At 35.8% G+C, this 16740-nt stretch overlaps 1 protein-coding gene across 1 annotated transcript in view; it reads left to right on the plus strand.

The window, feature by feature from the left end:
• SLC25A21 (solute carrier family 25 member 21) overlaps positions 1–16740 on the plus strand; it is a 260342-nt gene that overhangs the window by 231598 nt on the left and 12004 nt on the right. The window contains exons 4-7 of the mRNA XM_086462414.1: positions 343–409; positions 6865–6924; positions 9403–9510; positions 14441–14605. Coding sequence (XP_086318540.1) covers positions 343–409; positions 6865–6924; positions 9403–9510; positions 14441–14605 — 400 coding nt within the window. The remainder of the gene's footprint in view (positions 1–342; positions 410–6864; positions 6925–9402; positions 9511–14440; positions 14606–16740) is intronic.

Genomic DNA, 16740 nt, shown 5'->3' on the forward strand with positions numbered 1-16740 from the left:
ACTTCAGTTTTATCATTACTATGTCAAGAAAATTAGAACAATTATTTCCTCTTTATTGTCAAAACTGTTTATCTTCCTTTAAATACAACTTTTTGCCTACTCAGAAAAAATGGATTGAATATTTACTTATTCATTGCTGATTTTTTGTATCATCTCACCAGCACATAACAGAATTTCAAGCACATTGGTTACTTAGCAAGTTAGCAAAGAGTGTCGTTATTTGTCTGTATGCTTCGCAATGCTGAAAGATTAGTTGCTTTACTCAAAAGGGAAGATAGAATTGGCAGTATGGTGATGATATGTTGTTTACCCATACCAAAATAATTTTTTTTTTCTTCATAGATTGCTTGGCTTCTACAAAGGAATATTTCCTCCCATCTTGGCTGAGACACCCAAAAGGGCGGTTAAGGTAAAAAAAAACATACTTTCTCCTTTAAAAATATTAGTGACAGTGGCAGCTGTAAAACATTTTATTTTTCCCCTGCTGATTGATATTAGAATCTTAAACTTATTTGGCATGTTAATTCTCTGATTTTTACTAGGGGGAAACTTTCCTGTTGATAGCACAATAAAAAGTGTGCTTGATTAAGAAGTGTAGGATAAGGCCCTTAAATGCTGGGCTATTTTTGACCTGTATATATAGTGTTTCTGAAAAATAAATTACAATTAGTTTATATAATCAAAATTAATAAAATACTTTAAGTGATATTTTAGCCTTACATTTACCTCTGGTTTAGACATTTTGTTTTACTGAAAACACCTAGCAACTTGCAAAAGAACCAATAGCTTAATAAATTAACACAAGGAGCTGTTAAAGAAGCCTAATTAGTACTTAGTAACTTGAAGTAGTAGATCGGTAAGTTTGAAGTGCTGCCCAGAGTTTTCTTGTACTCCAAAGAGCACTCTACTCCATACTCTCACTTTTTTACAGATCAAACATTATGCAAAGAATATTTTACTCCAGCTCTCTTACAGTTGAAATAGCTGCTAGCCTATCAATGTGTATTTGCTGTCAAATGTTGATCTGGTTTTCTTTTGTTATTCTTTATGTTGATTTTAGAGCATCATTTTAGTAACATTCCTAGGCAAAGTACATCAATGCATCAATTTTTTTCAGTTAAGTCATGCAACCTATTAAATTAAAACCTAGTAATTAAGCACCTTACCTTAAAGTTCTAAATCTATCAAAGCATCCATTGTGTTATGAGCAGATGTTTCTTTGTCTTTTACTTCAGAACTTTGAAGTTTCCTGTGGTTGCACCAAATGTGTCTAAAAGAAATTATTATACAGAAAGTCTTGATTTTCCATTCTTTTTTTTTGTTTCTTTCTAAAAAGGCTGCATATGATTCTGGACCTTAGTCTGCAATTAATCATTCACATTCTAATTCCTCTACAGAGGAATAATATTTGTCTAAAGTGACAGGATGTGACCTTGTAACAGAATCCTAAAGGAGTTCTGGTAATGTCATCTTCTTGTTTACATTGGCATTTTAGATGCAAATGACATATGTCACCTATCTCAAAATTATTTAATACAACTAAGAAAAATGAAGTTCTATTTAATAGCAAAGTGGCAGTGAAGAATAGATGGATGATATTTAGAAGATTCCTAATAACTAATTTTCTTCGGACTGTGATGTTTCCTCTGTCTATCCATTTCATTCCATTTGAAACAAGTCAGAGTCAATCTGATCATGTTTTTTTTTATATTCCAGCATATATTTAGTTAAAATACAAACCCAGGTTTGATTTCTCTCCTACCAACCTGAGTTATTCAAAAATATTGAGTCACTCTCTTTTACTCAAATTGATTAAATTATCTTAAACCCCACAATATTCAATATAATTATAGAATCATTGAAAGATTTAAGTTGGGAGGGATCTGTGGAGGTCATCTGGTGAGCTTCCTGCTCAAAGCAGGGCTGACTTCACATTTAGATACAATTTCTCGGATGTCTTGTCTAGTCAAGTTCTGAAAATCTCCAAGGATGCAGACTGCAGTCTCTCTGTGCTCCTGCTCCAGTGTTTAACTGCTTTCACCGTGAAGAATTTTGCCATACACCCAATCCAAATTCCCCTGTTGCAACTTTTGTCTGTTGCCTCTCGTGCTTCTGTTGTGGACCTCTGAGAAAGTCTGACTTTGTCTTCTGCATAACCTTTAGGTGGTGGAAGACGGGAATTAGATCCCTTAGCCTTCTTGCCTCCAGGTTAAACAGACTCAGTTCTCTCAGCCTCTTATTGTACATCATAAGCTCACAGCTCCTTAAATGTCTTACCGGTGATCCCTTACTGGAATGTTTTCTACCAAATTCTTGGGCATTTACATGAGGGCTCAGTAGTGTTTCTGCAACCATGAGAATCAGATTTAAATGCTAAACATGGTTTTTAATTAAATTTTTAATTCTTTACACTATTCCCTTAAATTTTATGCTGTTCCCAGGACACCAGGAGGACTTTAAGTTACCTTGAGACATCAGCTATATTCTGCATGAGAAGAATTCAGTGACAGAATAGGGCAGGACAGTAATGTCCTAGTAAGAACCTGGATACTGAAGCAATTCAATTTGAGATGTTATATGCCAGGACAATTTCTAACATCCGAAGTGGAGTTTGTACCTGTGCTTTGACCTGAAGAGAATCCAGCTTGTCTCAAATTTCCACTAACCTTATTTGTATACATCCCCAACAGAAAAGTCACTGCCTCATGCAACTTACTCTCCACCTTTTATTCTTCTAATAGTTTTCCTCATTTTAACGGGGCCCAAGATGTCCCTTGCCCACTGCCAAACTGACTAGTGAGATTTACAGGAAGACTGTATCCATGCCTAATGTTTTAAGACTTGAGAAAGCACAAAAGATAGACAGGCAATTTCTAGGTTCCAGCAGCCTTGGTTTGTGTTTGTAATGAACTTTTTTTAAAACTTCTAGTTATAGTGTCTTTTATATCTCATAAAAGTGTATAGAAAATGGACAGGGGAGATTTTGTACAAGAAGAAATGTACTTGTGCTAGTGGAATATTGTTTTTATCTGGTGTGGATATTTGCAAATAAAAATAAAACTATTAAAATGAAGTTATTTAGCCCCAATTATTCAGCTAAGTGTGGAAGATACAGTTTCACTTCTAGACAATTATGTTCTCATGTCTGTCGTGCTGTTTCTTTTCTCTCTCTCTCTTGATTTCCCTTCTAAAAAGAAAGCTGGTATTTCTGGAAGATGAAAAGTCAAAGTTTATAACTTTATGTTAGATTGAACTTGGAGGAAAGAAGTGATGATGCCAATACAATGGTTAACAGATGAACTTTTGGGGCAAATTTATATTGTTCATGTGTTCCCAGACATCTTGTTTCAAGCATGTATTTTTACCTTAGAGTTACTGAGACATCTGGTAAGTACTTTGGCTATTTTCTATGTAACTTGAATTAAAGTATATCTTTGCCAGATGGACAATATTGGTTATTATATACACAAATGCATGTTTTAAATACATTTATTCTGAGATTTTTTTGCACAAAGCTATTAGCTTAATACAACTGTAGAGAAAAAGACAAATTATGCTGTGTTCTTAAATACATTTTGGGTGACATGCATGGTATAAATCCATATGATATAGCTAGATACTTTTTGGGAAAATTGTGTGTGTACTAACCACTCTGATACACCCAGCAACATTTATATTGAGTTTTATTGCTATTGATTTGTTTTCTTCAAAAAATTATATAAAGCATAGTTACTAAGTAGTTATTTTATTTATGACTCTAGGAAGCTATTGATTTTTAAGGTAGCATTTTTAAGACCAAAAAATTGCTGGGTAATATATATCTGCCTTTATTACAATGATTTTACAGAGCTATAACACTATGGAAAACATTAAGGAATACCAGAAATTCCATTAAAGGTTAGGAGGGTAACAATGAGTAGAAAGATGCTGGAGAGAGAATAAAGCAAACTTAATCACAGTAAGAAATTAATTCAGTTCAGTGAAGTAACTCACCCATAATTGACACTTTCTCAGAGACTTCCTTTTACCTATAAAATAGCTTCAGTTATCCAAAAAGATAGCCATATGGTCTAAGAAACACTTCTATCTTTTATGATTATTGGCAAGGCAAATACAACAATTTTAAACTTATATGCAGGATGTTTGCAAGATAAGTGTTCAATCTGTACGTGATTTGGAGTGCAGTTAAAATCTGGGCCCCAATTCTACGACCTTTTCTGCAAAATGAGATAATAATCCCTGCTGAGGTTGAAAAAAAAGTATCTATCCACTGGCCAGAGTATCAGTCCTTCACTTTTCAGAATTTAACATCCTAATTTTACGTTACGTACACATATTCCTTCCTGCTTTAAATGCAGTAGCGTTATTAACACATTAATATCCGTTTCTCTGATGGTTTTGGAGTAATTCTAGTGCCTTTCCATTTGAAGTACATCTTGATTGAAAAATAGTATTGACAGGGTTCCAAACAAGTTAAAATGACAATGTGGTGCTTATTACTCCTGTTCCTGTATACATGGTTTATGGAAAAGCTGTTTTGTTCTGATAGATCTGTAGTAACTAAGCCCTGAGGGACTGAGCTTGTCTTCTTTGGCTGGGACCCAGCACAGGTCACCCAATCTTTCTGTTTTGTCTGAAAAACTCTATTTCTGTATGTTTCTTATGATTCCCATGTCTCTATTGACCTCATTTCCCATTGCCTTTCTCTCATGTTGAAACAGTTTGATTGGCACATATATGGGCAGGTGCTGTGTGGAGGGATCACAGCCTCATGTGTGGGAGCGAAATGCACAGACTTTCAGAGAATCCCACCTTCATTTGAATCAGCTTGCTCTAAACTGCCAATGCCAATTTTGAAAAGTAGCCAGAAAAGTCAGAGGTTCTAGTTATTTACTTGTGCTATACAGGGATGTGATGGCTCTTGCTCTAGTAGATATCCACCTGCACTGATGCAGTCTTTGTGAAGCTGTGACAGGTTTTTGTTGTTCAGTCCCATAATACTAGATGTGCTGTGTAAAAGCCACTTTCCTTTTGCATGCAAAGTCATGAATACTTCTTGGACAGATTACAGGACTCACAAATAGTGAGCTGTAGTCAGGAGCCTTGTGTTGTTCCATGTGCAAAAATTATGTGGAGTAACACCTCCAATATCTTTGGTTTTACCTGGAGTTCAGATATCTATTCTTTATAACCTGCAAGATTTTCTGCTGTCCTCATGCCAGAAGATCGTTTTCACTGCTCTCAGAACTGTCCTGTGTGTCATTAACCTTAAGTGCTTTTTCAGTGGCTTCAGCAACATATTTGCAGAACATAAATTTGAAACAATGTGGTTTGGGGATATTTGGTGTACATGGAAGCACTGGACTAGAAAGGACCTCTTAGGTCAGCAAGTCTAGTCCCCTGCTGCTCTATAGTCTCCTTCATAAACTTGCTAAACACTCCCTTACAATTTGTGATTGAGATTTTTCCTCCATTATTCTTATTGGAAGACTGTTTCAGGACCCCACTCCTTTGGTTGTAAGAAAGCTTCGTCAGATCTCAAGCCATATTCTATTTTTGAGTAGTTTTTTATTTTTATAACCAATTACTTCATGTTACATATCTTTCCTTTCCTTGTTTTTCATTCTCTTGCAACCTCGCTTTTGCTAGACTGAACAAGGCAAGCATTTATTCTCCTTCAGTCTTCATTCTTAAAAAAATCTTTACGTTCCCCTTATGGTCCTGGTAACCCTGTTTTGAATATGCTGTAGTCTGAGTTCATTTTTTTTGAACAAAGGTGGCCAGGATTGAGTGCTGCATTTCAGATGGCGTCTTACCAATGATTTGTAAAATGTCGCAAATACTCTTTCTTGAGAGTATACCTTGAATGATATCTGGGTATGAGACTCTGGACTGATATTCTGGACTGAGACTTTGTGTCCACAGAGAAGTAAATAGGCAGTGAAAGTGTGTCTGCCTACATCAGTGGGAAGCTTCTTACTGCCTTCAGTACAGTCAGGGTTATTCTCAACACTTCTTGGAAGAACAAATCCATTAATTTGTTCTGCTTTCATTTTTAGAAGATTTCACAAAAAGTATTCTGAAAATGAATGGATTTAGGTCACAAAAAATGTTAGGTTGCAAAGAAAACCATTTACAAATGGTTACCTTTCTCCATGTTGGTGCAGGTGAAACTAAGCTTCTCATTTCTTTCTTGAAGTTCAAACACCCAGGAGTACAGCTTTCAAAACTCATCCTCTAAGGAACTGCAGATGCTCAGAACTTCTGAGCACCATTGACTGAAAGCAAACAATTGGGTCAAAGATTTGTTTGTTTGTAAAGAGCAAAAACTAAAAGAAATGTGTCTGTTAACAGTAAAAGATTATAAAAACCTACAGACTTTCCATCTTCAAAATCTGCAGCTACATCTCTCTGATGAGACTAGTATCTGAGAAATGTGGAAGGGATTGCAGTATCTCATATTAAAGATGTAAGGGTGATTTCTTGGGAGAAATTACAGTACCTGCTACTACATTTATACCAGTATATGAAAGGTCAATGCTAGAAGAAAAGTTTATAAATTAAAACCACAAACTATGTGTTGCAAGTGAACTCCTACATAAAACATTACTTTAATGACATTTATGCTGCTATTACGCATGATACACTAGTAAGACCAGTTCTGAAGCCTAATTGTATACTATTGCACTCTAACACTGCTACAGAGAGTGTGAAACAAAAATGGCTTATGTTTATTTTGCAAGACTGCACACAGCTACTCAGGGTACCAGGTAGTGAAGCTCTATTCTAGTTTGGTTTTACTAATTTGCATCAATAACTCATCACTTTTTTCCAACACAATTTCAGTCTAACTTTTATTTACAGTTTTTCACCTTCGAACAATACAAGAAGCTACTAGGATATGCATCATTACCACCAGGACTGGTATGTATGGATACAGAACTTCATGTTCTAATTTAATACATATATACTAAACAGTCCCATCTGTTTCATCCCATAGAAGGGGCTCAAAAATAATGGGGTCAGTTCAACCAACAGTTTTTCAGAACAGACTTATCCCTTGAAAATACTGATAACAGAATTTATCAAAATTATAGTTACTTTAGTTTTTGTATCAAATGTCTTCAAAATAATTCCCTACAATGACATAACAGTTTTTAACATGGATAGCGACGTTCACCACGGAAGAGTCTGCATGCAGCTTGTCGTTCTTCACTCTTGCAAAATAACAAAAAAAAGTTTTGACATTATCAATATTTATTTATTCATGTGACTAGTTTGATACCTCAATCTCAAAGTGCTATTCTGCAAGGCACGATGCCACTAGAACAAAAATATAGACCTCAGTCTTATTCTAAAGGCTTTGTAATAGAACCATAAACTATTGATAAGAAACTGTTAGCTCCTTTGAAGTTAATGGCAAAACTCTCTTCTACATCAGTGGAGTAGGATTTAATCTCAAGAATATAACTGTTTTAAAAACAAAATATAGGACATAACGCATAGACAAAAATGTTTTAATGCTAAGATGTAGCTTGCATGTGTTGTCTGCATTCTCACATATAGAGCTTAATTCTGCTATTGTACCATTTGGAATAAAATACTTTTTATACGAGTTACTGCTTTCTGTGGTGTAAGAATGTAAGTAATAGTAAATATCTGTTTTTCACAATAATGGCATCACAACTGTGGGAAACAATTGATATTTTTATGGTTATGCTGTGAAGGTTTTGGTTATTTCAGGTCTTTTTCAAACAGTATTGCTTCAATTTACAGCTGCCTTCCATTGCAGTGAGTGGACAGTCATGGAATCATACTAACTAGTTTAAAGCAAGTTTCCCCTTCCTCTTAATTATTCCACTGACCCTATAGCTGTTTACAGTATCACATATTTTATCTTGTATTTTTCAGCAGGCTCTTCTCATCCTTAGAAGTAAATAGAGAGGCTGATATTTGTTCTTTAGCAAGCAGAAAGAACAGACTTTAGGGTTTCATGGTACATCAGCACTTTTTTTGGAGGAAAATATACCAGAAACTTGTAAACATGCAATAGCTGACCAAAAGCTGCTCTGATTCATATAGCAGATGCAGCAACCATCAGACACCCCTGACATTTTTGGTGCAGTACTGTTACCATAGAGGCATTTTTTCCCGTAAGGTGGCCATGGTAGTGAAGGAAAAAGAAGACTGAGAGGGATTCTGGTCTGAACTCTGCAGAATGCTTCTAGGTGCCTCAACAGCCCTCATATCAAGACAACAGCCCTCATAACAAGACAACATTTTTTGCTAAGAGAGATGCATACATTAGCACCATCTTCCTGCTGTCATCAGTCTCATGTCTGATGATTAAAGCAATAGGTTATATTCCTGCCTCATATTGGAAAAACAGATTTGTTGGTCTTTTCCAAAGGCAGTAAGGCTAGAGATTGCCACTACCCTTCTAACTTACCAATCTTCTCTTTCTTGAGCTCTCAAGAGTCCCTGCTCAAATCCCTCTGTATTGAATAAGATTTTCCTCACAATTGTTTTTTCCTTACCATTGGTTTCCTTGAATTTCAAAAAATGCACTTGGTATATTGGGTTTTGGTCCTAGGACTCTTTTCAGCCCCTAGAAAGTTTGGAGATGTTAAATGGAAGCAATAAATGTGTAAAGTGATCACTAAAATTAAATCATCTGAATTTTCTCAATGGACCTAAATATTTCAATATTATTTTTCTGTTACAAACAAATTAAGGTATTTTTAAATGCTGTGTTGTGTTGGAAAGCAAAACAGTGAATATCTTCATATCTATGGCTCTGAGGTATCATCAGCTTCTAAATAAATGGAGTTAATTCATCCTTGCAGTGAATGCTGACATTTCCGTATGTGCCACTCCTTTCCATATAAACCAGGACTGATATTCACTTAGGAGAACTTTTCTTCTACTTGTGCCATTTGCTTAAGTACCGTGGTATTTTAATTTCTTACATTTCTTTTATTTTTAACCTAATATGTTAGTGTTATATGCTTAGTGCCCAGTGCAGAGGTTTTATTTTTTCCAGGGCTGCATAAGTGCCTTTGTATTTGTGTTTTTACTCAGACTCCTCCTAAAGATAACATGAAGGCATTGTTTTTCCATGTTTTCATAATAAATTCGTACCACAATTTTTCTTCCAGACGAAATGAGAATTCATTGACAGTGCTATGACATTTTATTTTGTATTTTTGGAATGTGTTTTATGGATATTGTCATACTTACTTCATGAATTGTCAGCATCTAATCAAAGACTAAATTTGTTTAGTAATAGGATACTGCTGCATTACTGTAATCTTGCAGTTTGCATTGTATCATTCAGTTTCATAATCTGATGTATGGAAAATTTTACTCCTTAATTTTTAACTTTAATTTTAACTTTCCTAGGTATTTGCAGTTGCTGGCTTGGGATCTGGGTTGACAGAGGCAGTTGTGGTTAACCCTTTTGAAGTAGTAAAGGTTACCTTACAGACAAATCGGAATGCCTTCACAGAGGTATGAGAATTGCTCCATTCTTCTTTTTCTGCTTTATTAGGCATAATGTACTTCAAAGTTCATATTTACAGCAGAATGTCTGTAATGTATTGGGTTGATGCAAATGATTTTTCCACAAGCTTAACAGAAGTGGAAAAAAAGAGAAGACACTCAAGAGATGACGCCTTCAGATATTCAGAGATGCATACAGTATTGTCAGTGGTGTCAGCACCTCCATTGTAAATATTCTTCAATAAATATTGAAGGTGCCTGAAGTGCACCTTCATCCCTCCAGAGTAGCCAGCAGCTCAGCACTGTGAGGAATTGTAATCCAGAAGAACCTGAGCTGCTTGTATACAGTGCATTTACCTCATCAGGCTCCAGACTGAGTGAGCACCAAAGGTTAGCATGAAACACCGCGGCCCCATGCCCTAGACAGGGTCCAGCTGGGGTATTTTATGTTTAAAATGTAGCTGCTAGATTTAAGAGTCTTAGATTAAATTATTTATGAGTCTTCATATTTATAAGCACAAACCAGGAAATCGTTATATAATAAAGCACACTGTTTGTTTAAATTTCCGTTTCACTTCAGAGTTTTATTATCCAAATAGTATTTCATTTAAAGAAGTCAGTGTGCAAAACTGACTTTGTCCACAGTTCTGGGTACTGCAGAAAGGGGAAAAAGATTAAACTTGAAAACACTGATTCATCAGAATCAAGTGTTCCCAGGAATGCACCATCTTCAATTAATTTTAATGTAGAAAAATGATCCAGGCTAACGTGAAGGAGGGCAGTCACACAGTTTCTTCTTTCTTTTCTCAGTGACTAAGACTAACAATTGTCAAATCAGCTCTTCCAAAATGTTTTGAGAAATTAGCTGTACCATGGTAGAAGTGCCAAATCACTTAAGCATGGCACTTAAGTTTGGCTGAATCCCTGCTGAGGCATGATTTTTGCATGTTCTATTAAGTTTTGACTAAGTTAATACCTGCAAGCCTCGTTGCACTCATCTGCACAAATTGAACCCTTTTGGGGTGTGCACAGTAAAGGGATTTGTCACCTGGCCATTTACATAATCTCTTTAGGCCAGTCTCCTCAGGTACACTCTGGCAAAATATTGCCACTGGTTTCCAAATGTCATAGATGAGCTGGTACCTACTCCCTCACTCATCCAGAGAAGCATTCTCTTCCAGAACAAATTTTAAAACATTTCTTAAATTTCTGTTCTATTCTCAATGCGTGCAAAAGAGATGTTTGGTTGCTTCAAGTCTCCAGCCTAGACCTTTTTTAGCCATGGGCAGCAAAGCCACTGAAACAGAGAGCTAATACGGTACAGGAGTAAAAGGGTCCTGGAAGGAGAGAGACTGAAAATGGAAGAAAGCCATGTATGAGAGGATCTTTCTTTCAGGAAAGTGATATGAAAAAATTATGGACTATTACTGCGCCCGAAGTAGTAAACTGGGTATTCTGGATCTTTCTGCCTCACAGCTCTGAAGATACAATTAACCTATCTTAATAAAACATCTGGTTTTGAATGTAAATACACTAGTATTATATTTTGAGCAAACTAGTTCCTGTAAAGTTGTGAGAGACCAATATATCTTTTCACTTCACGCATTTTGATTTTTTTCCGTGTTGCGAACTTTATAACAAAGTCTGGGGTGTTTCAGTTAGTAAATCTTACACAATTATTTACTTTAATTACAGCATCCCTTCCTTGGTGATGTTCAGAATACTCCAATCATTGCAGTGTAGCTGTTCAAATGCATTCTGAATTGTTTTGGTTTAGGTGACTACTCTTTGAATTTAATTTAAATGCAAATTTTCAGAAAATACAAATAGTAGTATATTATCACACAAATATAATTGTAAAAGAATGCTATTGGGACTCCACTAGGAACCTGGTTTACACGTAAAATATAAATAAATGTGACTATTTGCCCTAATGAAAAAATTCAAGGGACTGAAGTTCTTAAATCACAAAGATAGTTAAATCACAGACATACGAATTTTTAACGCATCTTTTTAAAAAAGTGTTAGAATCTCACATTTTGCTGTAAATCAGGAAAACTCCAGTGACTTCATTACCACAATCTCAAGTTCTTATTAAGAATAAGGAAGAGAACATTCCATACTAAAACATGTAAACTCAAGCCTATTGGGAGAAGTATGCGCATGTTATATCATACAGCGTAAGGCAACGGTACGTTCATTTCATTACCATGCACTGTTTTTCTAAAAGGTTTAAGTATGTACCTATCCCATTGTGCAGCTTTCATACTATACGATGAAACCTAATACAGTTCACATATTTCTTTGACTCTTGTATTGAAATAATAAATATATCTTGTTTAAAAGGAACAAGGAAGAGCATAAACGCATACATCCACACCCAGACTCCTGCACACCCCCAAAGCAAATATTCACACACTACAGTGACAGCTGAATTATTCTGTGGTACCAGATTGTCTTTCAAGAGTTGATAGGTTTAAAGAGGAAGGCCACTATAAATCACATATTGGCACTTTTGTAATGTGGATTGCTACAGGTAAAATTAATGGTGACTTTTTGCTCAGGTAAACTGCTAGAAGGCCCAACACCTTGTTGTTTGATTTTCTTTTCTTTTCTTTTTTTCTTTTCCTTGTAGCCATGGATAACTCACTGGCTATAGATGCTGGTGTGGTAATAAATATCTTCTCACCTGACCTAAGAGTTGTGTTTAATTAAACAAATAAGTTTCTGCTTTATGATGATAAGAATCTGACTCCAGATTCCACTGCCTAGGTCTCTATTAAGTATAAGTCAACAGTTGTGTGAAGTAAATTAACTCCAAATGTTTATACAATAAATTCCTCCACCTGAATTAGTCATCCTAAGGTCCTTCCATCATCAGTGATGAAACACAGACCTTCTATGGCTCAATCAGCTGACATTTTAGATGCCTAATTTGGATGAAGTCATGTCTAAGTGAGCCCTCTTTATTGCTAAAGGACTGAAAAAGGGAGTCTTTATAAGAAGCTCTGATGTGACTATAGACATTGCAGGTATCTACATTTGGACTGATTAATCCCATCTCAGGTGTTCAGCAAGTGTCAGGCTTTCCCGCTGAGTCATTAGTAAATTCGTATTCAGGATGAGAGCAAGGGATACCTTACTATTGAAAGCTGCTGTGTTCAGCTTAAATCACTTTATTCAGGACCACTAGTTATTTTTTAAATATCTGATCTTCATTTTTTGTGCATAAGAAAGGATGTTATTGCTAGTATCTGAACCATACTCCATGTTGGGTATCTCCATTTTAGAATAGATTGCGATTTGAATCCCTGGGGATAGTTAGAAAAGTGAACTATAGTAAAAGGTATGCAGAGCATTAACAGTATAATATTAGTTACCGAATATGAAAAAACATAATGAAATTTAGTATTAAAGACTAAACTTGTCAGTCACCTAAATAAGCAGTCATATGCTGTGTCAGATATAACAGGCATCATTTGGCTGATGCTGTTGATCTACCACAACGGTATTTTGAAATGGAAAGCTATTAAACAAATAAGTGTATTGAAATTAGCAGTGTTCACAGCGTTGTAGTCAAAATTCTTCTATATTTTCATGTTTGAGCCTCCTAGTGGAAGTCATGTTTTGCCTTTCTAATTAAATATTTGGTTACCCAGAGCTGGCTTTATGCTTTGGAGAAAGCCAAACTGAAGTCAACAACTTTTTGAAACGAACTTTTCTATAATTCTGCTAAAAATAAATCTAAAATGTTCAGAAGGGGAACACCTGATTCTGGGTATCGCATTATATTGGAAAATAGATCAAATGTGTGTATAGTCAAGCAGATCCTGTCTGAGAAACTGATTATTGTATAAGTGGATTCTGAGGAAGTTTCTTCCTTTCCGCCTTTCATTAAGTGGAAGTTGGCCGACTGAAATGAATTCTATGCCTTTTGGGCATTATTTTCAAAACAGGATTTCTAAAGTCAATTTCCTGAGTCTGTACCTTGGCATTTAAATGGGTGTTCTGGTTTTTAAGTCAAATAATTCATTAAGAGGGCAAAACAGGATTTCCGGCTGGATGCTTAAGGAAAAAACCAAAACCAAACGCCACTTTCTTTTCAAGATTTTCAACACTAGAAGAAGAAAGTTTAACATGTGATCTGTTTTTTAAAAATGCTGTGTACCAAATAACTCCTTCAAAAGTCAGTGTCTTAAAGCCGTGGTTTGCATTCTTAACAACATGAAGACCCTCAGAGGATCCAGAAGGCTTCCCAGACAATATATATGCCTTTTGTCACCCTTTCAACACTATTCTAACATTTAATCTGGAAACTGCCAAACTGATCTTCAACATAAATATTTACAGGCTCCCCTGCTGCTCTACTTTGTGGCTCCCAAGGACTTGCTTCCATAGCCATAATGGCTCAAAATTTTCCTGTTCTAGTTCTGTCCCTTTCATCACTTCACCATGCATGTTCCTGTGCCATGGTTTTCACTAGAGAAGCTGTTTTTACCTTCTTGTAATTGTCCAGAATAGTTGCTACATACTCTAGTTGTGTAAGGGTTTCATCTGTCGTAATCTTAACATCATGCATCAATGATAAAAAGACTATTGCTAAATTCACACATTCAAAGCCACATGTTGCTCTCTAAAATCTGTTTTTTAAAAAATCATTATTTTAAGACCTTTTCCTTTGCTTTAGGGATCCTTACTTTTACAGTACTCAAGTCATGATTTCATCTTTTTTCTGCAATCAGTAAAATGAGGAAACATTTTTTTAAAGTTGTGATTTTTACATGATCATAGGAAAGAGAAAATAACCAGTATGGTGAGACTTAAGCTAAAACGGCAAGAATTGGCAAGGCTATGTATGTCAACAGGGTTGAAATGATGCTATGGTTATTGTTTCTTTTTGTAAAGATGATCTCTTCCTTCTTTTGTTTAACTTGTGTAGCAACCATCTAGCTTTGTTCAAGCTCGGCAGATCATTAAAACTGATGGTCTGGGCTTCCAAGGACTCAACAAAGGTCTCACTGCAACACTGGGCCGTCACGGAGTTTTTAATATGGTTTACTTCGGATTCTACTTCAATGTGAAAAACATTCTTCCAGTCAATAAAGTAAGTTCTTTGTACAATGCAATAGACAACCAGATAAGAGGTTTGGCAATTTAATTTACATTGTATTTTTCTGTGCAAAACTGCGGTATTTAGTAAGAAACAGTGACTAACTTAGCTCTCTGTTTTGCAGAAATCTATAGCATTTTAACGGAAGCAAACCAAGGATTTTTACTTCTCACTTTTTAAGCAAAGCTGAGCATAAATAAAGTAGTCATGTTTGAATTCTCATTTTTATTAATTTCTCTTTATGCCATGGTAACAATGTAAAAGGTAGAAATCAGGATACAGGTATGTTATACTTATGTCAGGTATGTATGCACTGTTTTGTGGTAAACTGGCTTAGAAAAGAAAAATCAGTTTCTATAACTTCTTTCAGTATTCACCAAGTAAGGGACTAAGCGTGAGGAGGTGGCAGAGCTGTGTACACAGGGTATTCTAGCCATGCACCGGGCCTGTTTACTCAAAAGTGAGTTCAGCCTAGTTGTTGAAAGATGGCAGGGCAGGTTTACCCATGTGAGAGGGAGCCAGCCCAAAACAGGACTTACAGGGTCATGCACAGGGGCTTTATGTAGTTTGTCAGTTTAGAAAAAAGAGAACTTTACAGCTGTAATTTCACTTGAAGCAATTTCATTTGGTAGTCTTATATTCATTTACATAACAAAGGAAACATTTCCCTTTACAACAAAGGGAAATTTTACTAATGAAAATGTAGTAATAGTGGCAACTTTCTAAATGACTGTGTGAGCAAAAGCTAGTGGTTTATTAATGACTCCAGTACATTACTTACTGAACTGTGTTTTCACTAATGTGATTTTTAGATGATGACAGTTAACCAGTCACAGGTGTAATATGTAGTGATATTCATATAAGAAGCTGCAATTTACATCAAAAGGGACCAGCTTTTTCTCCCAGATGAAGTAACACCTCTTTTATTTCCTGCACTTCTGAGTAGCCTAGTATTTTTGTTGGCAACATTGTGTAAATGGAGAAAAGCTCTACTTCTTATTTGCAGATCATTACAGTAAATTGAGTTGTTCAAGAGCAGCTAACCCACAAGTTTCTACAAGTTTCTTTTACTGCATTTAAGCATACTTTACAATGTACTTTAATCACATATTCTAAAAACTCAAAGCACAAGCTTGGCTTGATACTAAGATAGGAGTAAACACATTTATGTTGATCAAAAGATGAAAAAATTATAATCAGTATGCAGAACATTCACAATCATATGCAAGTAAGGACAAGGAGGCTTGTGTGCAACTTCTGTGGAAATCCTGAAGTGTTCTTGCATAGCAATTGAAGAATAGTAATAGTATTTGGCATAATCATGCTTTCCTAGTCTTCCAGATTAAAAAAAATGGGAAACAATTATTATATAATTAGAAAGATTCAGAGCTTTATGATCTAAGAGAAATTAGCACTTTATACAGATTTTCTATGATACAGAGAATTGTTAACATCTACAACATAGATTTAAATGCATCTACAAAACAAAAGAGAAATTACTTCAGTGGCGTCAGCCAGTGGCCCAGCTGTCCTGTACATACTATTGAAAGCAAAAGACAATTTAATCAACCTAGGACTAGACTGCATGAACTGCAAATAAGTGGAGAGGTTTGCCTTGTGCTCAACCAGTGCAAAGTGGCTTGCACGGTGGCTTGCACAGTGGCTGCGTCTGTGCTAGTAAATTGAGCAGCATCACTGAAACTCAGTCATCTGTGCTGTTAAAAGTTCCTTGGCACAGCTTTGGCCCAGGCCAGCCAACACTGTTCCTGGGTACAGCTTAGGAGCTAGCGCAGACAAGGAACCATTCCTAATAGGCAGGTTTCATGCAGACAGTCTGTTTTGAATGGTAATAGCACTTAATAGCGCTACTAAAGTTAATAGGACTCTCTAGGCCAGCTGGCATCAGTGCCATAGACAGTTCTGTACTTATAGCAAATAGTTGTGATCAAACTCCCATTAAAATCAATGCAAATCTTACCCTAAATGTATCAGGGTATAGATCAGCCTCATCTGGCTTGTGCTAGCCAGCATAACGTCTCGAGTGTTTACATATATTGAATTTCAGTGATGGGAAAATGGAAGTGTTCAACAATACTTTGTGATCTGTAACTTAAACCTCTTCTGTCAGT

This window comes from Leptosomus discolor, chromosome 3 (genome assembly GCF_034619465.1).
Source record: "Leptosomus discolor isolate bLepDis1 chromosome 3, bLepDis1.hap2, whole genome shotgun sequence".
In the NCBI taxonomy this organism is placed as follows: Eukaryota; Metazoa; Chordata; class Aves; order Leptosomiformes; family Leptosomidae; genus Leptosomus; species Leptosomus discolor.